General features: G+C 31.7%; 4 protein-coding genes across 5 annotated transcripts; 3 read left to right on the plus strand and 1 right to left on the minus strand.

Moving 5' to 3' along the window:
* Window positions 1-225: 225 nt before the first annotated feature.
* Window positions 226-4448, plus strand: LOC133819899 (18S rRNA (guanine-N(7))-methyltransferase RID2). Of its 2 annotated transcripts, none has more exons than XM_062253277.1 (9): window positions 226-449; window positions 1907-2106; window positions 2215-2298; window positions 2431-2486; window positions 2693-2749; window positions 3386-3435; window positions 3576-3728; window positions 3816-3954; window positions 4068-4448. In XM_062253277.1, exons 2-9 carry the CDS (start codon window positions 1932-1934, stop codon window positions 4233-4235), a joined length of 882 nt encoding a protein of 293 aa, XP_062109261.1. In that variant the 5' UTR covers window positions 226-449; window positions 1907-1931; the 3' UTR covers window positions 4236-4448. The 2 variants fall into 2 exon arrangements, with proteins under 2 accessions (XP_062109261.1, XP_062109262.1); XM_062253278.1 differs by having other exon boundaries at window positions 4071-4448.
* A 6665-nt stretch (window positions 4449-11113) lies between these two features.
* On the plus strand, window positions 11114-13826 carry LOC133816802 (uncharacterized). Its single transcript, XM_062249108.1, has 2 exons — window positions 11114-11185; window positions 12513-13826. The coding sequence occupies exon 2, from the start codon at window positions 12534-12536 to the stop codon at window positions 13290-13292; it is 759 nt and encodes a 252-aa protein (XP_062105092.1). The 5' UTR covers window positions 11114-11185; window positions 12513-12533; the 3' UTR covers window positions 13293-13826.
* Window positions 13827-16638: 2812 nt separating this feature from the next.
* LOC133819900 (uncharacterized) lies at window positions 16639-20507 on the plus strand. The gene is made up of 7 exons (XM_062253279.1): window positions 16639-17170; window positions 17442-17544; window positions 17635-18422; window positions 18625-18727; window positions 18835-19676; window positions 19878-19976; window positions 20072-20507. Exons 1-7 carry the CDS (start codon window positions 16697-16699, stop codon window positions 20177-20179), a joined length of 2517 nt encoding a protein of 838 aa, XP_062109263.1. The 5' UTR covers window positions 16639-16696; the 3' UTR covers window positions 20180-20507.
* Window positions 20508-23726: 3219 nt separating this feature from the next.
* On the minus strand, window positions 23727-25821 carry LOC133819901 (xyloglucan endotransglucosylase/hydrolase 2). Its single transcript, XM_062253280.1, has 3 exons — window positions 25259-25821; window positions 24442-24635; window positions 23727-24345 (listed from the first exon to the last, which is right to left on the minus strand). Exons 1-3 carry the CDS (start codon window positions 25535-25537, stop codon window positions 23970-23972), a joined length of 849 nt encoding a protein of 282 aa, XP_062109264.1. The 5' UTR covers window positions 25538-25821; the 3' UTR covers window positions 23727-23969.
* Window positions 25822-26790: the final 969 nt, after the last annotated feature.

The following is a 26790-nucleotide window of genomic DNA, read 5'->3' on the forward strand; positions in this document are numbered from 1 at the left end:
AAATTAGTCACGTGTGTAACAATATGTTTGAACCTAATTTTCGCTACTATAAACTATTCAGAATTTTCTGAAAATTTGTAAATACTCTAAGTAACTATAATATAGACAGTTATAAAAAAAAATCACACCGAAAATTATTTACGGATTATAAAGGCATAGAACACTATAGGTTCAAAGTCAATCCCCTTTATATATATAAATTTAAAAAATTAAAGTAATAAAATCTGAAAAAGCCCTAAACCTACACTCCCTCGCGTGTCTTTCTCTCTGTACCTCCGGCCTCCCCCGACCTCTGCTCTCACACTCTCTCTCCATATTTATCGGCATCGGACAGTCCAGCAAGCCGAGCAGCGGAGGAGGCAGAGCACCCACCGACGGCGACTTCTCCAACAGGCTCTCGGCTCGCTCTCTCTGACTAGCAGCGGCGCAGGAAGGGACTCCTCCAACAGGTTCTGTCAGCTCTCTTCTTTCTTTGTATTCATCTTTTTCTTTGTTATTATCGAATTGATTGAAAGCTGAAATAATTATCATTGAGAAGATTGAATGCTGAAATAGATAATATAGAATTGAGCAGTGGGTTTATACTTTATATTATGAGAGTAATTGATGTGGTTACTGGTTTATATATTGCTTAATATCTTGTATCCACTTGAGAAGATTCATTTGGACATTTGGTTTCACATCTTTTATTTTGCTCAGTTTTTCATTTTTAAAGCACACAAGTGTTTGGCAAAATGTGTCAGAGAATATTAGGAATATTTGATGTTTTGAACTTATTGTTTGTTTTCACAAAATGTCTCGGAGAATTATAAGCATATTTTAAATGATTGTTTGTTTGAATAGTAAGAATGTCTCAGAGAATATACATATATATATATCATGATCTTGTAATCAATCTGATTTTTAAACACTAAAAAAAACTAAGATCAGTTTGGGCAGTTTACAATTGGATTTTTTCCACCCGATATATACATTGGGTTGGTTGAACACTATAAAATACATGATTACCTATAAGATACAAAATAAACATATAAGAATCTGATCTCACTTGTCTGGTGGTTGCTTAGCTTTTTTGTTCTGTTACCAGAAAAAATTATTTGGACATGGAAGTAGTGTGTTCGAAAGTTTCAAACTTTGGATTCTTTTGGCTTTTATTAATTTATAGCATGCGAAATAGAAAAAGAGATGTGACTCTTTATGTATATATTCATATAAATATATATATGTATATAGTTATACATTGTGGAATGAAGCCACTTAATAGGTTAATTTCAGTATGTTTAATTTGTCTTCCCAAAACTAGGAATAAGATGTAGTCAACTTGTTAAATAATGCAGCTAAGGTGTTCAACGAATTGATAACAAGAGAATCTCCTGAGGAGGCAACAGCATACACATATAGATGTATATTTAATTATTTATGTTGGTTTGTTATTAGTCACGGAGAATGCCATTGAGTGGTAGTGTTTTTGGAGTATTAGTCACCATGCTCTTCAAAATATCGAATGTTTCATCTTAAACAGTATGTGTTTAATCTGTTCTGTTCTGCAAGTCAAAATTAAAACTTTCATTCTTTTTTTGTATTCCTTATAATAAAATGACGATATAATTAATCTTATAATTAGGCAATAATAACTACTATGAAAGAACCTATTTATGCATTATATAATTATGTGCTTACTTATATGTTTAATAAATTGGCATTTTACTAGCTGGATGGACTAGTCCAGAAATTTTCTTCAAATGGAATGATATTTGATGTTATCTATAGTGATGGCTACATATTCTATTGTTTTATTTTCTTTCTTTTATTATTAATTAAAAACTCCATGATTGAATCCAACTCCAATTAAAACATCAGTAGCACTCAGCTAAAAACATTCTCTCTCTCTTGTTCTCGCTGCCAGCTGAAGCAGTCCCTCTCTAAACAACATGTCATCTCGGCCAGAACTCCAAGCACCGCCTGAGATATTTTACGATGACAGTGAAGCTAGGAAGTACACCTCTTCTTCTCGTATCATCAAAATCCAATCAGAGCTCACGGAGAGAGCTCTTGAGCTTCTTGCTTTGCCCGACGATGGAGTTCCCAGGCTGCTTCTGGACATTGGTAAACAACCCCTTACTTTCTTCTATTGAAATAATTTAGTGAATTTGATTTTCAGGTTTTTGCGTCCACTTTGAGATTTCAATGTATATATATGGGTTTGGATTTCAGGTTGCGGATCAGGACTTAGTGGAGAGACACTGACAGAGAATGGTCACGAGTGGATCGGTTTGGATATCTCTGACTCGATGCTTAGTATGTGAATACATATACTCAGTTATTTTGGTTTTGTATTTAATATAATTTTTTTTTGTTTCTATTATATATATATGTGTGTGTATGTATGTATGTATATTATATTTTCTCTAATCTTGTTTTAAATTGTAGATGTTGCATTGGAGAGAGAGGTTGAAGGTGATGTAATACTTGGTGACATGGGTCAGGTATTCCTTATTTCCTTTCCCCCTGAGATGATGCTCATTGATCTTGTCACATTTTTCATAGTGCGATGCATTAAACTTTTATCTTACTTTCTAAAATGGACAACAGAAATAACATTTAAGAAAAAGATGTGAGGGTTGAGGCAAATGAACTAAGGTTTTTTGTTCTATCAACTTATAGAATGACAAGCGACTGGATCTTGTTTCAGGGATTGGGATTTCGATCTGGAGTTATTGATGGGGCCATAAGTATCTCTGCTATTCAGGTCTACTTTCTATGCTTTCACTGTTTCTTTACCCTTCTTTTATCTGCATGATTTCTGTAAGATGTTAATCATTAATACTTGGGAACTGGTTAATGTGTTGTTACATTGGCTTTGTTCAGCTAGCAGATTTAACCTCCTGTGAACATGTTCTTTAAGCTTTTATGACACATCAAATTTTAACTCATTAATTAGCTTAGTGTGCATGGCTGCATTTTCTTTGGTGCTAACTGTGAACCTTTTAAAATTTGTTTGCTCAAATGTCACTTGCTGTGAGTAGGAAAAAATATTAGAGTAGCTGAAAATTTATATTTATACGATTCTATGATTAACTGAATTTTATCTATAGATGGGTTTCTTTTACTTTCCTTCTATTTGTTAATCAAAATTATCATTTTTTAATACAAATATGTTTTAATATCATATAGTCAAAAGGAAAGGCCCATTTGGTGATGTTCATTTACTTAATTTTTTTTGGGAAAAGGGCCCTATGTGGTTTTGTTATCATCATCTTTATAGCAATGCATACAAGAAAGGCTCGGGCATTATGACTATTTAGATATAATGCCAAATGCTTTAACGAGACACTTTTTACAGCAGTCTTGACTTATTTTTTTCCCATTGGATGTTGAATTACAGTGGTTGTGCAATGCTGACAAGTCCTCACACGAACCACGACTAAGATTAAAGTATGTTCATATTTCTCTCTGACTCAATTCTTATCATAAATAATATTTCGTTAATTACTTTACCTTGGTTTCTCATTTCACTGTTTAAGCCTTAAGGTATTAAGTTTTTTTGTAATCATTGGCTAAAATTCCTTTCCTAGGGCATTCTTTGGATCTCTGTACAAGTGTCTAGCAAGGGGAGCAAGAGCAGTCTTTCAAGTGTATCCTGAAAATATCGATCAGCGAGTGTTAATCTTGAGTTACGCAATGCGTGCTGGATTCGCTGGCGGTGTGGTTGTTGATTTTCCCCACAGGTACACAATCCTAAATTTATAAGAACTTAGTTTTGCCCTCTTTGTTTATTATCTGCTAAACCCGAGTAAAAATCATTGCAAAAACAGTGGCAAGAAAAGGAAAGAATACCTTGTTCTGACTTGTGGCCCACCATCCATTAACACAAGCGTTCCAAAGGGCAAAGGCGAGGATGGAGAGAGTTGCTCTGAAGACGACGACAGTAGTGGAGATGAAGAAAACCAAACGGTAAGCTTTTACAGAACACCACTCCCTTTACGCATTCTTTGGTCTCGTGATTTAAGGCATGTTGTTCAGCGGGGTCGGATCATGGGTGGAGCTGAATTAGTTTTTATTGTTAGCAGGTATGCGTCTCTGACAGGCACAGGCCGAGGAAAAAGCAGAGAACAACGAAAAAAGGAAAGGGAAGGGAATGGATACTGAAGAAGAAAGAACAGATGAGAAGAAGAGGGAATGCTGTACCTGCAGACACAAAATACACTGCTAGGAAAAGAAAGGCTCGATTTTGAAAGCGCCTTATCTTATCGTGTTTTTAGGTCCTTTTTAAAGGGTGGCTGCAAGATTTGTTTGAGTAATTTTACCTTCTTGGCAATTTTGGTTTGGTTGAGGTAGTTGATTTTGCTTGATTTTTATTTATGAGGCATAGCATACAATAGTGTTAATATGCATAATTAACATATTCAATATTCCTTATATCTAATGTGCAAGATTGAAGAGTGGAATCTATCTAGTAATTTGAATTTACAAGACTAAGTATTACCAAGTTATTATTTCCTACCAATAATCCTATTGATATTTACTAATCATTCCTCCACTGATTGAATTTCAAACATTTGGATTTGGAGGTGTTAGAGCTTAAAAGCCCTCACCAATAAGTTAACTAAGAGCTCTGTTATTCTTTTTTTTTTCAACATTCTTTGCATTAAATTGTATAAACTACAGAAAAGGTTTGATATATTTTATTATTAATTTTTTTTAAAAAAAAGAGAAAGATTAGAACCACTATGTAATCCTTTTTCATAGATAATGCTAGTTTTGCTAGTGTTAATTGGAGGATTAATACATACATGAACAATGTTTCTAACAATAATAAAAAAAAAAAGAGAGAGACAAGTATCTTTATCTCTATACAAAAAAAAAATTATAATTTATAGTTTGTCGATCCAAATTATCAAAACAAGATTACCATCACCTCCAACATGCTTTTCTGTTTTGTGAATTCTTAATAATCTAAATCTACTTTTTTTTTTCTTTCTATATTAACATTCATTTAACAAATATAATTTTTAAATTTCATTTTTTTACTATAAAACAAATAAATAAATACAAACAATCTCAAATACAAATTTATGAAAAAATACTTTTTTTACTTTTTTTATATTATATAATTTTTTAGTAAATGACTATGGTACTATAGCAGGCCCGACCCTGGGCCCCACACAATGAGGTCTTAAATTTTAGAAAAATGTAATTTTTTATATATATAAATGCCTTAAAATTTTAAAAATTATCATTTTATATATAATTTTTTAAAAAATAACATATCTTTTGTATAGGGTCTCCCACAACTCAGGACGGATCCTGATGGTACCACACATTTTCTATGTAATACTGTACAACACCAAAGCTGTACAAAACATTTCAATTTACATCCCTATCAAAAGTTATAACCTTAAGTTATAGGATCCGTACTTTCATTTCCATTACTTGTGCAATATTTTGTATTGATTGTTTTAATATTGTTTTCGACACTTTAAACTTGTATGAATTTTCTAAAAAAATTGTAGAATGCCTGATTTAAATACAACGAATACATCATGTTAAAAAATTAAGGTTATAACTTACGCATTTATGTAAATTAGAGCGTGTGGTACGATACTACATAAAAAACGTACGATACAGTAGCCTCTCCCATTTTTTTAAAATGAAAATTTAATCAGATTTTTTTTCATAAATATTTATTTATTTTTTATTTTTTATAAGAGGAAATTACATTTTATATGATATTTTTAATAGAGTGTGCAAAAATATTTTTTTTTTCAAAAAAAAAATAATCTATGGATTTTTTTAAGAAATTTCACTTTTATGAGTTTATTTTCCCATATTTTTGTATAAAAATTAGTTTATGTCATAGTTTTACTCTTAATCAAGTTTTATTAACTTGGAAGGATATGTTTGTAATTTGATTATTATTTTTTAGCTTATTTATTTATTTTTATATGAGTAATTTTATATTAAATTTTTCTTTGGTTGTTTTGCAATTTTTTTTTGTAATATAAATTATGTTTATTATTTATTATAAACATTTTTTTCCTTTTCTTAGATTGTACATTTATTTTTTCAAATCTTGTATAAGGTAACCAGATACTTTATTGATCTTTGATAGTTATGTAAAAATAAAATCATAGAGCTAGATTAAATAACATGTACCAGGAGGGTTAATCAGTTACCCTAAGAGAAGTAACCTTCTGCCATACAAGGGGTAACGGGTTACTCGTACTAAATATAAAAAAAAAACATCATATTTGAAGGAAAGAGAAGAATAACACTTCATTAAAAAATGAAGAAAAAGTAACATAGGTAACTAGTTACTATATGATTTTTTTTTTTAAATTCGGATGTTTTCATCAAGGTAACCAGGAACTCATTCACGTTTTCATATCAGTTTTTTTTTCTTTTCAAATTTGAATATTTACATCAGGGTAACTGATTACCCATACATGTTTTTATATCTATTTTTTTATTTCCAAATTTGATATTCCTATTAGAGTTACTGGTTAACCATTCAAATTTTCATATCTAACTTTTTTTTTCGAATTTGAATGTTCCCACTAGGGTAACTAGTTACCCATTCACATTCTCATCAGTTTTTTTGTCTTTCCAAATTTTGATGTTTCTATCAAGGGTAAAGATACCCATTTAAGTTTTCATACTTTTTTTACAGATTTGGATGTTGCCACTCGGATAACTGGTTACCCATTCACATTTTCATATATATATATATATATATATTTCTAGATTTGAATGTTCTCATCAGGGTAACTAGATACCCATTCATGTTTTCATATTTTTATTAGTTTTATTTCAAAATTTGGGTGTTCCGATAAGGGTTACAGTAAAAAGAAAATGCTGAAAAAATTGATTTGGATTTTTTTGCATATAGTGGAAAAAACTATAAAAAAAAAACTACAATAATAAAATATAATAAATAAAAAATTGTAAAATAATTATTAATAACATCCTTGCCCAAAACAATATATTTTTCATCAATAACATCCTTAGACACAACAACATCATTTTCAGCTATGTCCTCCTTATACAAAACAACTGCATCATCTCCAAAATTCAAATATTCATTATAAGCATCAAGTTCACGCTCCTTCATAGGTTTAAAGCAAATCCACCCAACTTGAAGACAACAACCTCATTATCGTTTGGCTTCAGATTTCTCAACATCAACTACAAAACAACCACTAAAAAACACAGAAACACTAAAATGTAATAGGCAGACAATGCTATAACAATAGTAAACTAATATAAACAACATAAAACTATACTTTCTTAGCTGGAATATAAAAAACAGTAACCTTCAACAATCTCAGATCAGGAGTACTAGAACAACTCCACCTAGCGATCCTCATAATAGTTTCAGAAACCAATTTGCAGTACTTCCCAACCATATAGTGACAACACTCGTAAAACCAAACTTGAAACACATGTGGGCAACCAACCAATGTATAATAAGTTTTAAGTTTATTCTCCTCATTTGAATTTGTACAACATTGTACCAACTATCTAATTTACAATTTAAAGACATAATGGTTTCATAAAAAGATTTCTTACCCCATGCGTACTCACTATAACGACCACTATCAACAGCATTTAAATCTTCACGCATAACTTGTTTTTCCTTCTTAAAACTTAGTAGAAATCACTGCACAAAATACAGAACAACCAACTTTACAGCAGCTTCATCATCATCACCCCACCTCTTAGCCCTAAAACACTCACGAATAGATTGCTTAGAAATCTTATCACAACCGGGCCAATATTTATCCAAAAAGTTATTTGACTATTGTTTGAAATTCAAATTATTGCACTCCCTTTCACAATCTAAACCAGAAATAAAATCAAACTCTTCAATACTAAACTTCAACCTAATACCACTAACCATAACCCATAACTCATACTCATTTGGCTGCATAAGTTCCCTCAATAACAACCCATGCATTAATTGAGGATGTGAATTAAATGCAGGAAGATTAAAGAAACTACCAAAACAAGTTTCAGAAAGTATTTGTTTTTGTTTATCAGACAAATAATTATTAAGGTTGATAAGGTCATTTTTGTATTAATATTTGTTAAGTTTTTCTATGCTTGGATGGTGTTATGATAGCATTTTTTATAGTTTTAACTAAGTTTTGTGATTCTACAACATATTTTCTACGTTGCGTTTTATGATGATAAATCTTACATTTTGATGGCAAGTGTAGTTAAAATAAAGTTTTAGGAGTATTCAAAGCTTTCGGGATTGAAATGTGGAAGTGGTGGCAACGTGGAAGCTATCTAAGATCAAGAATTGAAGAAATTGGAGGTAGGTCGCGGCTCAAAAAACTCAGGCCGCGGCACTTTAAATGGAAATTGCACTTTCAGAATTTGTTCTTCCAGACAGGCCGCTGCGCATAAGACTCAGGCCGCTGCCTGAGGGACAGATTTAGGCACATTTTTTGTTCTAGGCCGCGGCTTGCGACGTCGTTTTCAGATTTTTTATTACTTTTTAATTAGAATTTAATTGAGACTATAAAGGATGATTAGGGTTAATTTGAGAGGGATCTTTATTACGGTTTTAAGAGAGAAAAAGACTGAGAAAAGGCTGGAGAGAAGACTACATTACTTTTGTTCATCAATCTAGTTTCTTCTGTTCCCTTAATCTCTTTAATTTTAATTATAATTATGTTTGTGATTATGATTACAATTATGGAGTAGGTTCTTTTTAGGTTAAGGGTTAATTCAAAACCCAAGACATGAATTCTTGATTATTGATGATGAATATTGTTCTTTAATTTCTCTCAATATTAGATTGTTTCTATTTTTCCAATTGAATGTTATGAATCTTGTAATTTCTTGTTAGGTGGCCAACTAATTAAGGTTTTACATAGTTCAATTGTCATCTTATAATTACTATTCATCTAATAGTTTAGGATTCTAAGTGTATGTGATAAATTACAATTGATAGTTATGTCAAAAGAATTGTTGATTGTGATGACAAATAGAACCTAGGTTAAATGAATTATATGCTTCATTAATTTATTGCCTAGATTAACTTGTTTCCATAAGACTTAATGCTTTATCTAAGTTAAATAGATTGTATGCTTCATAGATTTGTTGCTTAGATAAAAGAGTTAATTATTGAGCGCTTCGCCTTGATTACTTATAATAGGGAGACTGAGATAATTGACTGCTTCAGCGTTATCTGCGGGGTTAATAGTTTAATTGAGAAATTAAAATAATATTTATTATTAGTGATTAGGAATGATTGTCGAGGGTGGAGATTAACCTTTAACTGCTTCTTAATATCGTAATATCCATCTTTAATTGCTTTCTAGTTTATGTTATTTAATTTTGAGTTAAAAAAAATCAAAATCTCCTTTTAAGTTTTATTGTTAATTATTGAATAATAAAGTGAACGATAATCCTCGTGGGTTCGACCTGTGCTTGCTATTATACTGAAATAATTGGAAGTATTGAAAGAAAAATCATTGTTAAATTTGTGTGGTATACGACAGCCTTCAAAGGTCCTTAATAACCTGATAAGTACAACAAGATACAGCCTGTGCGGTAAAATATTGCTTCGAATTGATTAAGTAATGTCAATCCTACAAAAAAAAAAAAAAACAAAAATAGTAATGAAACAACCATAAAACAACAAAACAAAAATAACATAAACAACAATGGACATAAAAAGAAACAATAATAATAAAAAAAACACAAAAACAACTACACAACAACAAAAACAAATAGTAAAACTTATAAACAACAACAATAAAACAGAATAAAAAATAAAAATAATCTCCGAAAACAAATTACTAAAACTATAAATTAAACTAATAACTTATAATGTAATTTCAAACAAATACATTATCTGCATTCAACTGTAAATCACGGTGCAACACATAATAAAATTCGATAAAATGTAAAAAGAACAACAATAATAACACAACAAAATAACATGATGATATAAGAAACTTTAAAATGGGCAAATTACTAAAACTTACAATACATATTCAAACAAACATTACAAGAAACAAATTTCGTACATGCAATAGTCAAAGTGAAAAAAAAAATGCAAAACCCTAAAAACCAACATCAAAACAATACAATACAAACAACATGCAAACCTTAACAACAAATTTCTTTGGATCATCTCCCACAACTTTGCTTGATTTCACCTTTTTCGCCTTCCTCCTTTCAACAACATCAGAAACCAACTTCCATTTCTGAATTGGAATTTTGATGACTCGACTTTGGGCGAGTTATGAGAGCTTGGTTTCTCGTCAATCCGCTTCACAGAAGCTTTCTGCCCCATCAGCAAAGCTTGTTTAAAAATCTTTGGAGACTTTGGAATTTTTTTAACAGAAGGAGGAATAGAAGATGTCGATCGTAATATAGCCATGGATGATAGATAATGCTATATATAACAACAAAGAACGTGGACTTAAATGATTCAATAACCGTTAAGAACACACTTTTTAGGGAAAAAAATGAAGATACTAGTGTAATCGTGGAGCCGAAATAAAATAGTGTGATCGTGGAGCAGAAAAAAATAAAATGGACAGAAGAGTGGAAGATAGTATATCCTGAAAGTGGAAAGAGTGGGAAGTTGCCAGAAAAAAAAAAAAAAAAAACTTCATTAATACAAATTATACGGAAGACAAAAGTAGTATTTTTGTAATAAAAAACATATAACGTAAACATAAAAAATGTGATTAATAAAAAAGTAATTATTGCCATGTGCTAGTAAAAAAGTTTATATTGTGATATATTTGACATTTTATGTAAAATTTCTATTAAAAAATGAAGGGAAAAAAATTGAAAAAAAAAATTATCTTCAAAATTAGAGAAACTATAATTATGATAAAAAAATGTGGCATAAATATATTTTTTAAAATTTATAAAAAAAAATTCTGTAAATATAAACTTCCAAATAAAAAAAATTAAATATTCATATTTTTGTAAACAACCTTAAAAATCTCATAAATATGAAAAAATTTCCTTTTTTATAATGACCTATTTTTTTGCTTTAAAATTAAAAAAATAACAAACAGTACAAAATACAAGCCATAAATAATTACATATTTACTTAAATTCCTCACTCAAATTTTCTTCTCCAACCTTCATTTTCTTTTTTACTTCCAAGCTACGCTTTTTACAGCTGACAAGAGGGTTTACATAGGGAAAGGTAAGAAAGGTCAAAATCCAATTTTTATTTATTTTTATTTTTATATGATTTTACATATTTATGTTGGACAATGATATGAGTGAGTTTTGTGAACCTTCTTCTTCTGGGTATGTGCTGTTGTGTTGCTGCTATTGTAAATCTTTATCTTTGTCCTTGGAATATGAGTTTAGATCATTGTTTACTTTGCTTCTTTTTTTTGTTTTCAGTATAAAATATTTAAGATAAAGCAACCCCTGCATTTCAAATGAATTGCTATGCATGCAAAACCCCACACCCTTTGATTCTATTTATTTACATGGAGATTTTATGCTTGTTTTATATTGAAAAAAATCAGGACTGTTTTTTTTTCATCAACTTAAGCTCATGTTTATGTACTGTCAAACCCTTATTTCTGGAAAAGGAAATGTCTTTAATATATATATGTATATATATATCCATATATATATATATATATATAGACAGAGAGAGAGAGAGAGAGAGAGGATTACTTAAAATGCTTATGTTGTATAGCCTTTTTGTGAAGGTCTTGATTTGGGAAAGATGAAACCCCAGCCACAAGGCTGAATAGAAAAGTTAAATTTTGAGCAATGAGATAGGGAGGGAGGAGACTTGTAATTTAGAGACATAAGATTTTTATGAACATACTCTTCTTAAAATGCTTATATAATATAAACATACCCTGCTCTTGTGGAAGCTTTGGCCCTTGTTTTTGTCATCTTTTAGAGTGATGATGCAGCAGTAGCAGTGACTGAGAGAGCTTTGGTTGGCCTGATGCCCCTCCATGGGTGATCCAAAAGATCAGTTGCCTAGCTAACTTTGCTGCCCACAACCTTGCTAAATGGGCTCTTATAAATCGGAATTGGTGTTATTGATAGTTCAGAGATTAATGCTAGAATTTTAGATAATCATGTTGAGTTTAACTTTCCCATCTACTTTTCTTTTTCTCTGTTGTTAGTCTTTTGGTGGGCTTCTTTTGGTTTATGTTGGCTGTGAGTGCTTCTGTTGTTGGTTTGGTTTGCTGGGGCTAGGCCTGGTGCTCTTGGAGCAGTTTCTGCTTGGTGTTTTGTGTGAGGATCACTTCAACATGCTTATGCTTGGTCAAAATATGTGCAATCTCAAGTCTTATTGTCACAATGTAGACTCATAGTAGACACTATATTGACTCATAATGCTTAAAGATGTTCTATCTTCCAAATAACTCAATCATTTACCTTTAGCTGATGCTCTTATTGCTAGTAACATTGCTATTAAACTACTAAGAATTCACTACTAATTACTGTTTGGAGATGATTTTTTCTTGGCAAATTGTTGATCTTTCTACATGTAGCTGTACAACAGTTCATCCGAGATGGCAGCATTTCAGTCTGGTGAGCGTGAGAAGATACCTACTGCTCAATCTGATAGAAAGTTGAAATATCTGAGAGAATTTCGATCTCTATCCCCTCCAACATATGCCGGGAATAATTCTGATCCAAAAGAAGCCGAAAACTGGATTCGGAGAGTGAAAAAATGCTTAGACATGATCGATGTTCCCAGCGATCTTAGAGTTACATTAGCTGCTTTCATGCTTACAGGAGAGGCAGACCGTTGGTGGGAATTTATATTGGATGGCCGAGAAGTTGGCTCCATATATTGGGAGGAGTTCGAGAGAAGCTTTCTACTTATGTATTTCCCACGCACTTTTGAAATTGATAGGAGAACTGAGTTTTATAACCTGACTCAAGGGAGCTTGACAGTTTCTCAGTATCAAGCTGAGTTTGTAAGGCTATCACAGTACGACAAATTATCAAGACCAAATGCTGCGAAATACTTTTTTGTTAGAGGATTGAAACCCTCTCTTGCTGCAAGAGTGACAGGTAATTACTCAACTTATGAAGAAGCAGTAGACAAAGCTCTGAATGCCGAAATACATGAGGTGTACACGACTAGCAAAGACAAAGAAGAAGAAGAAGAAGATTATTCTAGCAGCAGTGGAGGAGCAAGGGCAAGGAAAAGTACTCCACCTCGTCGCTGCCATAGATGGCAGCCATACACTTGCTATCGGTGTGGCCAACCAGGTCATGTTAAGCGCAATTGTCCTCGTAATGGATCTCCATCTCTCAACTAACAACAAAATGCTTTTGGATTCAGAAGTTTTTGGAGGAGTGTTAGAGAGTTTTGTTATGATTAGAAATGACTAATGGATCAACTGCAGCAGCGGCAGGATTATCAAGCATGAGACATAACTGATTTTGTACTTGATCATTATGGTTTGTTAGATGTAGCTAATGTTATGATCATTTGTACTGTCTGTGCTACTTAGCTCTCTGGTTTGGATTATATTATGACAAGTTTATGATATTTTATGTTATCTCTCAACTAACAACAAAATGCTTTTGGATTCAGAAGTTTTTGGAGGAGTGTTAAAGAGTTTTGTTAAGATTAGAAATGGCTAGTGGATCAACTGCAGCAGCAGGATTATCAAGCATGAGACAGAACTGATTTAGTACTTGATCATTATGGTTTGTTAGATGTAGTTAATGTTATGATCTTTTCTACTGTTTGTGCTACTTAGTTCTCTGGTTTGGATTATATTATGACAAGTTTATGATATTTTATGTTGTTTCATTCTGATGAAAGACATTGTATTTTCTAGTTTCAATGTCAGTTTAACTCTGGTCTGTACTACTTTGATTTTGTGGGTTAATCAAAGAGTGATTATGTTAAAATCAGGAAAAGAAAGATACCTCAAATGGTTTCTTTGAGCTTCATTGTTATAAAGTTTTGATTTTATTACTGGTTAATGGTATTTGAAGTACACAATGAAGGGCTTGGCCCTGAATGTTTTTTTGTTAAAAAAAGAAAAAAAAATATAATGTAATTTGGTTTTGCAATTTAGTCCTAAGAAAAAAATTTAGCATTGTCATCCATAAGTTTTATAAACAAGTCAACAACAACTAAGTCTTTATTGTTTATTATTTATAAGGAATTTACTCATTTGGTATATTTTGTTTTTGCAAAGTATCATTATCAATAATGCTTATATGTTATTCCGTATTTTGAAAAAAATAAATATTTGGTATCCTAATTTATAAAATTTTGTCAATATAACCAAATTATCTGTCAGCAGTTATATATAAATTGTAGCTCGTATGATTAAGAGTAATTTGATTAAATTTGTAAAATTTTATTAATTAAATTTGAGTTTAAGGTATCAAATATGTACAATTTTAAAATACAGGGTACCAAATATGTACGATTTTAAAATGTAGGGTACCAAATATGTACGATTTCAAAATGCAGGGTACCAAATGAACATTATTTGTAAACACAGGGTACCAAGATGATACTTTGCAAAAACACAGAGTACCAAGATGATACTTTACAAAAACACAAGGTACCAAATTGTTACATACCCTTATTTATATTTATCTTTTATATAAAAAATTAGATTTTGAATGATTTTTTTTTTTCATTTTTCTATACCCTACAATGGGTAAAATAAATTTGGAGGTGTATAATACATAAAAAAAAAATATTAAAATTTTGTCCATTTTTCTTTTTAAAAAGGACTAAATTGCCAAATAACAAAAAAATTAGAATTTTTATGCCAATAACCTATTAACAATGGTGTCTATTTTAAATTATATTAATTGAGGTATTATTACCCTGTCCATATTTAACCATTTTTCATTATTTTGTCATTCCTATATTTATTTTATGTAGTGCAACAAAAATTTGTCAATAATAATTATAATGAGAACAAAAACATATATCCAAACAAGTAAATACTAAATAGATTTGATTTGATTTTTTTAATTTTTGTATGGGGGAATTAAGTACTTGAGTTTTATTAACAATGTTGAATGATGATTTAGCCAACGACACGAAGTTACTAAAACGATAAGAATTTATAAGTTGAATGCAAGAATTAAATGACACATAAATTTATAGTGGTTTGGCCCAAGAGATTGGTAATAACCTAAATCCACTTAGTGTTTCTATTGATATAAACTCTGAAACCTGCGATCAGCAAACTATGGTTCACTAAGTTTCACAAGCTCCAAAGTGGAATACAAAAGTTGTGTATAAAAACACTAGTTCTCTCCGAATACAAATTATTACCTCCTCAGTCCTATTTATAGGTTCAAGGATGTACATATGGGCCGATGGACTTTGTTAAAACTTTGTTACAAGCATATTTAAATAATAACAAAATTCATAATAGTTACACATAAAGGGAGTCAAATATCTGACTTATAATTATATTTGAACTCTGACTTTGTTACTACAATCAGACTTAGTCGCATATGTCAGCATATCTTCTGTCGTACTGTTCAGCATATTTCTTGAATCCGTCGAGCAGCTGCTATTCTGGTCGATGGTCAACCACACTGTCATCACAAAACAGTCACGTGCACCCCGATCGTGCCACATGAGCATGCAAATATTTGTTGGTAAACAAACAAGGGGTGGTAACCATTTGGTACCTTATGTTTTTACAAAATATCATCTTGGTACCATGTATTTACAAATAATGCTCATTTGGTACCTGTATTTTAAAATCGTACATATTTAGTACCTGCATTTTAAAACCGTACATATTTGATATCCTGTATTTTAAAATGTACATATTTGGTACCCTAAACTCAAATTTAATTAATAAAATTTTACTAATTTAATCAAATCACTCTCAATCATACGAGCTACAAATTATATATAACTGCTGATAGTTTGGTCATATTGACAAAATTTTATCAATTAGGATACAAAATATATATGTTTTTAAAATACATGGTACCATATGAGCATAATTGAAAACAGATGGTAACAGAATAATACTTTGCAAAAGTAAATGGTACCAAAAGAGTAAATTCCCAACAAACAATAACAATTAAGTTCTTATTAGTTTTGTTTTACAAAATTCTTAGTTTTTAATGATTTTTTTAAAAAAAATATATATTTAGATAAAAATAAAAATTATCCATAAAACTCATAATTTTGTAAAAAAATTAATTAAAAATACTTAATTGTAATTTTTTTTTTATCAGAGACTGAATTGCCAAATAACAAAAAATTCATGGGTCATTTATATTAAAAACTCTAATAATAATAATAATAATAATGAGAATCAATACAGAAGTTTCATTTTTATTTTAAAATACATAAACAAAAACATGAATCCAAACAAAAATAGATTTGATTATCTTTTAATATGAATAAACAATGACCAAACACTATTATTTTATTCATTGACACGTGTAAATCTTTATTTAATAATAAAATATTATATATAATAATATTTTCAGGGCAGTACCTGACGGCGGCCCAAGGGCCCAAGCCCAATCAAACTCGAATTAACTCGGGTAAAATCCGACCCGAAATAAACACAATACATTCACTATTTTTTCGCGCCAAATTTTTACACTCCCGCCAAAAAAAAACACGCCTTATATCTTCATTTCTCATCTTTTTGGAGCCAAAATTTCTCAAACCTTTGCGCCTCTACCATTCTACGAAAGCTACGCATCAATGGAGGTTAACCCAGATTCGAAGAAGAGGAATTTACCCTTTTCCTCGTTGATCCACACCGCCGTCGGCTACTTCACCAGAAACAGCGGCTCTAATGGTGTTCAACACGATTCCAGTCGCCGAAGTAACCCAGAACCCAAGCTCAAAAGACCCAGATCGGCTATTTCCGATGAGGGTAACGTGATCTTGAACGATCTGGTTAAGGATCTACGATCCAGACGAGTGTTCTCTCCCAGCTCAGTCCTCTCCGAGTACGGTTGCGTGGATTCCAACGACGATGCGAAGAGTTCGAAGAACGAGGATCTCAAGAATGTGGATGAGAAGAAATTCGATGAGCTGAAGGAAGATTCGAACGTGGAAGTTGTTCGGACAACGCCTCCTGAGCCTGTGGATTCTGGCGTTGAAGAGGAGTATAAGAGCTTGGAAAAACCCTTAAATGGGAACTCTCAGAACATCCATTCCAAGACCAAAGTGGTATGATTTTTTTCTTTTTAACTTATTAGGGTTTTCATTATTTGCAATTTTAATAATGCTCTTGTTTTTTTTTTTTTTTGGAAATTGATATGAAGTTTTTCTGAATTTTTACTTGTCTTTCGACATTAATATCATGAACTCTATCTTAGTAAGTCGATTCAATTTCAGAGTTATAAATTGATATAATATGCTTACACAGTTAGTCATGTGTGATTTCTGCAAATCTAACATGGGTTTGGATTTTTTTTCTCTTTTTATTTATTCTTTACAGACTCTTAAACCATGTTCTCGACGGAAAGTGTTTAAAACCCCAGGCTCTGTCAGCTACAGACGAATGCTACCATATTTGATGGACATTACGAAGGAGGAGTCATGTAAGACAACTTCACTCTTCATTTTTGTTCTCTCGTAGGGATTTGAATACATAATGTTAACTGTTGAGTGACTTAACTACTACTGTATAGGTGGGCTTGAGATTCATCAGCGCCCTAAACATGACAAGGGTTTGGAAGAAACGAAACCCCATATTACACAGGCTTCACAAAGTGAAGAAACTTCTAAAGATAACGCTGAGGAAGGTGAAGTGTTGGTGGAATGTCTCCACAATGGTCATTCTGATGCTAAGCAAAAGACTGTACCAGATTGTGCCCTCGAGTCTTATGATTTGGGACTTTCTTGCAAAGATCAAAAGATGGCCAACTCGGATTGTCATACGCAGGTTGTCATAGAGGATTTGCAGATTGTAAATGACAGTCTTATTTTGCCATCTTCTGATGACAGTAAGCTGGAGGATGTAGGCATGGAAACTGATGGTGGAATTCCTTGCAAGGTTCTAGATGAAGACATTTTGAACACTAAATTATCTCCCACTGCTGACGGCTCTAGTTCTGGAACAGATAATGAACTTGGTCAGTATTCTGAGGATTCAAGACAACTTGGGAATGAAAGGATGGGAAATTTTGATGTGGTCCAACTTTCTAAGGATCAGAAATTGGAGCAATTGAATGATCAGAGAGGTGGAGATGATGGTGAGGTTGTAAATCAAGTCAGTCATTTGAAAGAAGAATCTATTCAGATGACACCTGCAGATGCTGATATCTATGTTAAACCAGAAGTTGAAGGAAATGTAGCTAATAGAGAAGACTGTATTCTGCAGAGCAAGGATCACTGTCTTGGGAAGCTAACCGATGAAATTAACCATAGAACTGGTAGCCTGGATTATAATTTAAGACCGAACTCCAAGTGCAGAGGGGTAAGAATCGTATGCACCTTAATTTTGGTTCTCTATTGAACAATTGACTTATAGTATGTTAAGTTTCACATATGGATGTTTGTTCTAATACTAGGAAGAGGTAGCTTGGTGTTTCTTTACACATAATCAAGTGATTAATGTGTTTTTAAGATACACTGTTATCATTTCAGCATTGTATGTTGAGCTTGTTTCTTTGAACCAGGTTTTAAAGCCGCGTTCACAATTGAAGTTATTCAGAAGTCCAGGCTCATTCAGCTACGGGAGAATGCTGCCTTTTATTATGGATATAGCCAAGGATAATTCTGGTAACTTTCTTTGCCTTGTCTGTACTCTCTCTCTAGCACATAATCGAGTATTGTTTATCTTGAGCCATTGTACAGTGAAGTAACTTTTCTTATGATCCCATTTTTAGATGCTTTCGGAAATGGCTATTGCATAAAACCAGAGAAAGACTTGGAACAGCCATCAAATGCTTCTAATGAAGGAATTCATTTGGCTAAATCAAAAGGTTTGGAATGTAAGGAAAATCAGAAGGTTGTTTCTGCTGTTCCACCACTGACTAAACAGCCATCAAATGCTTCTGACAATCAAGGAATTATTTTGGAAAAGTCAATTGGTTTGGAATGTAAAGAGAATCAGAAAGTTGATTCCGCTCCTCCACCACTGACTGTACTAAGTGCTGGCAATGATTCATTCAATGATGAACCAAATCTGATACTTCCTGAACGTGGTTTTGTTTTGAATGTAAATCAGATTATATCAGATGTACTGAGTGAAATTGAAGCATCCCCTGACCTTCAATGTTCACCAGAGGATACAAACCGGCAGGTTGAATCATCATGCACCAGTAATTGTGAATCTTCATCAAGAGATGAACTTGAAATGTCAAACTCTAATCAGTTATCAGTTGTGACTGAATGTGACTCACCAAAGTTGGCTATGGTTGTAAGATCAGCGGAGGCAGGTAGCCCTTGTTACACTCCATCCCCACATCAAGTCCTAGTTCATCCAGAAACTGGACTCAAAAAAGGGATTCTTAAAAGAAATCCGCGAGGATGCCGAGGGCTTTGTACTTGTTTGAACTGTGCTTCATTTAGGTTACATGCGGAGAGAGCATTTGAATTCTCAAAGAATCAGATGGAGGATAGCCAAGAAGTGGTCACAGAGTTGATTAAGGAACTATCATACCTGCGCAAGGTATTAGAGGAATCTGCTAACAGTGCTGATGATCAGATTGTTGTTCAAGCCAGTCTAGTAAGTTCTCCATGAAACATTTAATGGTTTTATAATAATTTCGTTCTATTCTATTAAAAGCTTTCTACTATACATATTCCATCTTTCTTTTGCCGATTGTGAACATGTTATCTTAATTATGAGAAACTCTAATCAGTTACATAAAAAGTAGTGATTTTGATTCAACTTTTAAATTCTGAACAAAAAATTGTGTTTGATTAGGCAAAAGAAGCCTGTAGGAAAGCAGCTGAAGCAGAAGAACTTGCGCGAAACCGCATTAGCCAAATGAACTATGATCTCAACATTCACTGCAGGATAACTGTAAGTGAAATAAATTCCTTGTAACATTCTTCTTTGAATGGAAAATTATTGTATTAGCCACATAGCTTAACATGCTTTGATTCACATGTTATCAGTGCTTGGAGCGGCCAAGAGTTAGATTTGCTAATGGTGTTGAAGGAAATGTCATCCCCAAGGCAAACTTTCCCAGTGAGCAAGTACTGAAACTTGAGGAGGATAAATGAAACTATCACAAACCAGGTGATTTTGGCTGACTGTGCAATTACTAGCCAATATGTTCTTGTAAAAAGAGATTGAAAAAAAAAGTAAATTGAGTAGAGGAAATCTTGGTTTTGAGGATTTCTACACTAAGTTTAAGTGCCTCAAACTTTCTAGTGTTATTAAAGAAAAAGAAAGTCTAATGATGTATGGTTTAAAATAGTTCCCCTTAATTGGTGTTTCCAGAGCAGTAGAAAATTGTTTTGTTACTTGAATTTGGTGTTATATAATTGCTTTAAATGTAGAATGTAAATTTGGAAGGTGCTTCAAATGTCAATTCTCTAAGATTATCAAGTTTTGGTTTTTACATATTAAGGGTATGTTTGTTTGGTGGTAATGTATTAGATTATTGTGTCTCACATGTATTGGTTTTTAGATTGAGTTTATGATTCTTGTTATAATATCATGAGCCAATTTTTTTAGCAGATATTCGATCTACATTGATCTAAAGAGTGAGTCAAATTGCACGAGATTTGGATAATGTGAAAAGACATTTGAGATTTGAGATTTGCATATTGCGAAAAGACACTGAGATTTAAAAAAAAATAAGCAAGTTGGAAAAATAGTTTATAGGTTACTTGTAATTAAGTGATTCAAGATTGTTGATATATTAAGAGAGATATTAGACTAGAATATTAAATCATTATTAATAAGAATATGTAAAACTCTTGTCATAATCAAAATTTTATTCAAATTCTTATGTCTCTGGTTTCAATCCTCCCAACCAATCATACCCTAATTTTGGATGATGAAGCATTAAAGAACAAGAGAGTGAAAAGGGTAAAAAAACTACTGGAGATAATGTCTTGCCAATTCAAATGAAGGTAACTATTTACTACAATCATAGGGGTTTTTTTTTCTACTTGATCACATTAAATATGACAGTGATACCGGTAATTATGGAACCTGACAAACTTTTTACCAAAGTTATTGGTAGGACTAACTTTATTAATGATAAAGCAATGTTAATAATAGTAAACACTTGAATACATTAATGGGATGGAAAACTCATATGAAATGTTAATCTATTTCTTCTTAAAACCAAAGTCAATATCCATCAAGAAAGATAATAATTTTATGTTTACACAAGAAAAGTTAAAAAACAGAGCATTGTCAACTGTATACAAAAGCTACTATTAATAAATGTTGTGTACTATGTCTGAAAATGAGGTGAGAAAAATACAAAATCAGAGTTAGAATAATAAATGTTAAATCTTAATAAGAGCTGTAATTCATATGAGTAATATACAGTTAAATATTATACAGAGTAATGTATCACTGTTTTTTATTACAATAAGTTTTAATTGTATCACTACTTTTTAAAACAATAAGTTCTAATTTTAATAAATGTGATTGATTAGACTAAACTGCTTTTTAATTTTTGAGTGTATATTTTAAGTACAATAACATTACTCAATTCATAGTCTACATCCATACATACTCAAAGTTATCTCCTTCCCTTTCAGACCTTTTCTTTGTTCATTTCAAACAAGTGATAAGCCTCAGCCATACTTTTACTCAAGATATTGTCAGAGGAAAAAAATAGCTCAATTTATTTTACATCCTTACCCCCAATAATTACTCTGCTTTGCTGACTGTTTCAGAACATTTCTAACCAAAGTTGCTGTGACTTTTGGTGCAAGTAACAAAGTTAGAGGAAAATAATGCAACCCAAGTCCAACCTCATCCAAAACCTCAAAATAAATTATTTGTGGTGTTCAAACAAAAGATACTGCTACTAACAACGGCTATCTTATTTATTATAGGGTTTATATATATATTTTTTATAACATGTGTTTTTTCTCATTATCTGTTTGAACTTTGTGTTTTAAAAAATTATTTTTTAGACTCTATATTTTATAAAAATGTTTAAATAGATCCTTAACTTCAATTTTAATGAAAATGAAATTGAATATAACAGCACAATTTTTAAGCAAAATGATTTTATTTTTGTTCTGAAGTGTTAATTTGATGAGTGAGTTGTTTGTGATTTCAGTTGAGAAAACTTTGACCAAAATCGGGTTTAGTGTTCTATTTGAATAATTTTACAAAACATAGGGTCCAAAAAATAATTTGTCAAAACACAAAGTCCAAACAGGTAATAGAACAAAACACAAAGTCCAAAAATATATAAATCCTTTATTATATTAGTAGTTTTTCTACTGATTTTTTCTTTTTCTCTATTATTAGCCATGTAGAGGTCAGGTCACACACAAATGTTGGTTAGAACAACTCTAATCGCAAAAGTCATTTTGGTGTTGAGCCGACATCAGAATACTTAAATTTAGTACTATATTTTATTTTCGTTCCAATCACATTACTAAAAGTTACACTAAAATGTGTATTTTAGATTATTATATTATTTTATCTTAAATATAAATAAATATATTCAGGATAAAAAGTAAAAAAAATTATTATGACGTTGCTACATTGTGGCACCATATATAATTACATTGTGGCACCATATATAATAAGGCACCGTAGCATTTCAGCAAAATGGTAGGATATTTATAGTCGAGTTGCGTGTGACACAGTATTAAATTAGTACCAAAACAGTGGAATGGTACTATGTTGGAGTTGCTACAATCCAAAGAGCTATAGATGGATTTTTGTGTGTTGTAATAAATGGTAGCTGGACAAATGTTATAGCAATTATTATTGAAGAAGATAGCATAAATATCCAGCAGTAGCCAGTAAGATTGAATAGATAAGCCTTGTTTGTCTTGGTCCAAACATTGGTAGTAGTAAGTACTCTATTGGAGGCTCCTTTGAATTTGAATGATCTTATTCCAATAAAAACTTGTGTTTTTGATGATATTAGAGAACTCATGTAAAAAAAAATTAGAGTGTTGCTATTTGGTATCTTAAGTTGTTCAACAACATATGAGGTGGTACCCATGATTAGTTAGCGATATTTCATTATACTTATTAAATTCAAATAAGTGTGACTCAATATTGGATTGCACTAATAACAATATGTCACCTCCTCATGCTGTTGGACACTAATAGTGCCCTTAACAATTCTAAAAAAATATATATTCCTTTAACATATGAAGGAAAAAAATAGTCAAAAAGCAATGTGAAGTTGAAGTATAGTTTATTGTAAAAATTAGAAGTAAAGAATATTAGATTTTGCTTATATATTTTATGATAAAAAACTCATTAGGAGAACTGGAGTACTCTTCTCTTCTTCTATTTTGTTTACATTTGGTATAAGAGTAATGATATATGCACCTAAAATATATACTTAAATATTACACACAAAAACATATTACTGCTTTTTAAAATAGTAGGTCACAGTTTTAATAAATGTAATTGACTAGGCCAAACTGCCATATCACTGTATATAATATTTAAGCTGTGTGTAATATTTAAGTGTATATTTTAAATGCACGTATCATTAATCTTACTCTCGGTATAAATGTATTGACTTGTTAAGGTTAAATGTTGGAATTTCATGCCACAACAAAGTATGGTAATGATGACTTCAATTAAAATCCAAATTAAAAAAAGTAATCCCAATTGTAAACAAATTTTATTTATAACAAAAAAAGAAATTAATTTATTGAACACCCCAAAGATCAAGGCATCATCATTATCATAAAGCTAAAGCAACAAAAAAAAAGCATTCTTTTATACAGAACAGAATTGAACAGAACAACAAGAAACAAAGAATTACCACCAAACAGTCATATCCTATAGTACAACCTCATCAATTCATAGCCAAAACCACCACAAAGACTAGTGAGTTCTTTTCTAAAACCTTGATTGTCTGCACTCAGGAGGAAAACCTTGTGGGAAACGTTTTAGATCAGAACAGTAGTTGTAAATCATGAAGTACTTCTGAACCCATCTGAGTCTTCTCCTACCAGGGCCATCAAGCCCATTGGTTTGCCAAGTAGAGTCAGCCATTAACGAGTTGGAAGATTTCAAGTCCTTGAAACTGAAGTTTCTGTAGTATGCTGTAAAGGGTGCCTTTGACCAATCAGTTTTGACCAATCCTCCTCTTGTGGCCCAGTCATCAGCATTCCAAAGGCTTGAGTAAATCTTCATAGGTTGAGTCTTGGGGAAAGGAACACCAACTGCTTCAGCATTTTTGAACACCCTTATGGGAGTATTGTCAACCAAGAAACTGCCCAGAAAAGAAAATACCCAATATGTTAAAAGACATTATCTATACAAACCAAGCAAAACCCAGAAAAGAAAACAAGTTTTTATGTCTACTTACATAATGTGTTGGGGTTTCCAGATAACTGAGTAAGTGTGGAAGTTTCTTGTGGGGTCAAACCAGAGATAGAATTGTTGTTCTCTGTTTCCCTTGCCTTGAGTGAACACATTGGTGTGTAATATGTAAGGTTCACCAGTAACATTTCCCAAGAACTCAAAATCAATTTCATCATGAGTAGGCCCTTGAGAAGAAAGCTGCAACAACAAGTAACACAATTTAGTTTATATTATTGTAATGAAATCTTGGAAGAAAGACCCCTGAAAAAGCATATATCAGAATGTCCCACATGCCAAAAAATTAATAGATATTAAGTAAACGACAAAGTAGATTTTGTTAAAACTTAGAAGAAGAAGAAGAAAAGAACACAAGTCCACTACTACACATGACATAATCCTCATCCTTGTGGAACTAAAAGACAAAGCAAAAACAGTTTCTGGGTTTACTTTCTTTATTGTGGGGTCTTGAGAAACCCTCAAAACTATACCATAAGAAAATATGACAAAAGAACCGTGATTACCACGCTATCAAATCAAATCAAACCAAACCTGCTCACATGAAAAACTCTCATGTGATAGTTTTCAATATAGAATTTTTTTCAAACATGTTGTAAACTACTTTATTCCTCTTATGTTCGCTCGTGAATGCATAGTGTGAGACTATGCATACATATCCAGCTAAAGTTGATAGCTCTCACCTTTCATTTTTCAGTGATCAACTAAAACCAGCTGACCCCATTATAAAAATATGAACTTAAACTAAAAAAAAAAACATATTTTAAACAGAAGAACAGAAAAGCAGCAACCAAGTTGAGACATACATAATAGGCAGTGACAGTTCCAGCAGAGTTTCCAGCTACAAGCTTGAGCTGCATATCAATTCTGCCAAACATATACTCTTTCTTGGACACAAAACCAGAGCCAGAGACTCTATCCAGAGAAAGAGAAAGAAGCTGGCCTTGTTTGAACACTTTGGCCCTATTGTCACCCCAAGTTATGTCAAAATCTTGGTTAAAGTTACCAGAGACCACAGAAACCAAAGAGCTCAATGCTAAACCAAGAAGAACAACAATCATAGAAAGCCCATTTGAAAACCCCATTTCAGAAAGAGTTCACAAGAGAGAATAGAGAATTTGATTGGTATGAGAGTGAGTGTAAGAGGGTTAAGGAGTGAGCTATATATATATATATAGAGAGAAAGAGAATGAGAAGTGTATTTTGAACTTTAGTGAAAGAGATATTAAAGCAAAGCAATAGGGTATGGAGAGAGTTAGGGGGACGCGTGAGCAATAACTAGGAGCCCAAGCTGGTGCCAGCTATGAACACCAGGAAAGCTGGAACTTTTGTTTGGGCATTGGCATTTTTAGATTTTTATTTCAAATTTTTTATTTTGTTTTTTTTTCATATGGGAGAGATAGAGAGGTGGTTTTGTGACAAGGTTTAATTTTTTTTTGGGTTGAGAAGAGAATAGTACATAGGAATAGGATTGGTATGTTAATGATTTTGTACAAAGGGTGGGTTGATTGTTTGGTAGGACCATTTCTTTCTTTTTGTATGAATTAAATTTTGGTGGTGGATGCCAACATGGTATGGTATGGAAGAATAACTTTTAGGGTTCATATGATTTGGGTTTTTTTTTTTTGGTTCTTATCACAATTTGTACCACGGTTTTAAACAATTATTGATATGATATTTTTTAAAAATTAGTAAAATATAATACACTCAATTCAAATTTGGTTAATATTGAACTCGAAAATAGTTTGAATTTTCGTTGTCGATTTATTGTAGGAAAATTGAGTCTGTGGGAGGAGAAAGTGAAAATAAAGATTTCAAATTGTTAAGTTGATGGTACTATTTGTACTAATGTAAAAAGAGGAGTGCTTGTGACAATTTACTATTTCAACCTCTTAGTCAATCTCTATTTTAGAAAACACGGCCGAAGTATTTTTTTTTTACAATTTTCTTTTTAAAGTGATGTTCGTTGTAGTTACAATATATATTATGCAAATTTTTGAATAGTTTATAGTGTCGGAAACAAGTTTGTATTTTTTTCGAACATGTGTGGTAGTCATAATATCAAGAAATATGAGGAACTTTGTTTTCAGCACTGTAAACTATTCAGAATTTTTCGAAAATTTGCAGGAAGTATATTGTAACTACAACGAACACCGCTATGAAAAAAATTGAAAAATAAAAAACTACTCCGACATATATTTTTGAAAGTGGAAGTTGACTAAAACGTTGAAATAAGAGATTGACCATAACACTTCTCATGTAAAAAATATAAAACTTCTTATTTATAATTGTCTAAACCGACTTAAATTTATACAAATCCTAACATTTTTTGTGTTGG

This window comes from Humulus lupulus, chromosome 2, assembly GCF_963169125.1.
Source record: "Humulus lupulus chromosome 2, drHumLupu1.1, whole genome shotgun sequence".
NCBI lineage: Eukaryota > Viridiplantae > Streptophyta > Magnoliopsida > Rosales > Cannabaceae > Humulus > Humulus lupulus.

Bases quoted from the DNA above. Each gene is read 5' to 3' on its own strand.
- LOC133819899 (XM_062253277.1), top strand. From the start codon at position 1,932: ATGTCATCTCGGCCAGAACTCCAAGCACCGCCTGAGATATTTTACGAT. The intron at 3,436-3,575 runs GTATGTTCATAT...TTCCTTTCCTAG, and splicing joins GAACCACGACTAAGATTAAA to GGCATTCTTTGGATCTCTGT. The intron at 3,729-3,815 runs GTACACAATCCT...TTGCAAAAACAG, and splicing joins GTTGTTGATTTTCCCCACAG to TGGCAAGAAAAGGAAAGAAT.
- LOC133816802 (XM_062249108.1), top strand. From the start codon at position 12,534: ATGGCAGCATTTCAGTCTGGTGAGCGTGAGAAGATACCTACTGCTCAA.
- LOC133819900 (XM_062253279.1), top strand. From the start codon at position 16,697: ATGGAGGTTAACCCAGATTCGAAGAAGAGGAATTTACCCTTTTCCTCG. The intron at 18,423-18,624 runs GTAAGAATCGTA...TCTTTGAACCAG, and splicing joins CGAACTCCAAGTGCAGAGGG to GTTTTAAAGCCGCGTTCACA. The intron at 18,728-18,834 runs GTAACTTTCTTT...TCCCATTTTTAG, and splicing joins TATAGCCAAGGATAATTCTG to ATGCTTTCGGAAATGGCTAT.
- LOC133819901 (XM_062253280.1), bottom strand. From the start codon at position 25,537: ATGGGGTTTTCAAATGGGCTTTCTATGATTGTTGTTCTTCTTGGTTTA. The intron at 24,636-25,258 runs GTATGTCTCAAC...TTGTTGTTGCAG, and splicing joins GAACTGTCACTGCCTATTAT to CTTTCTTCTCAAGGGCCTAC. The intron at 24,346-24,441 runs GTAAGTAGACAT...TTTTCTGGGCAG, and splicing joins TGGAAACCCCAACACATTAT to TTTCTTGGTTGACAATACTC.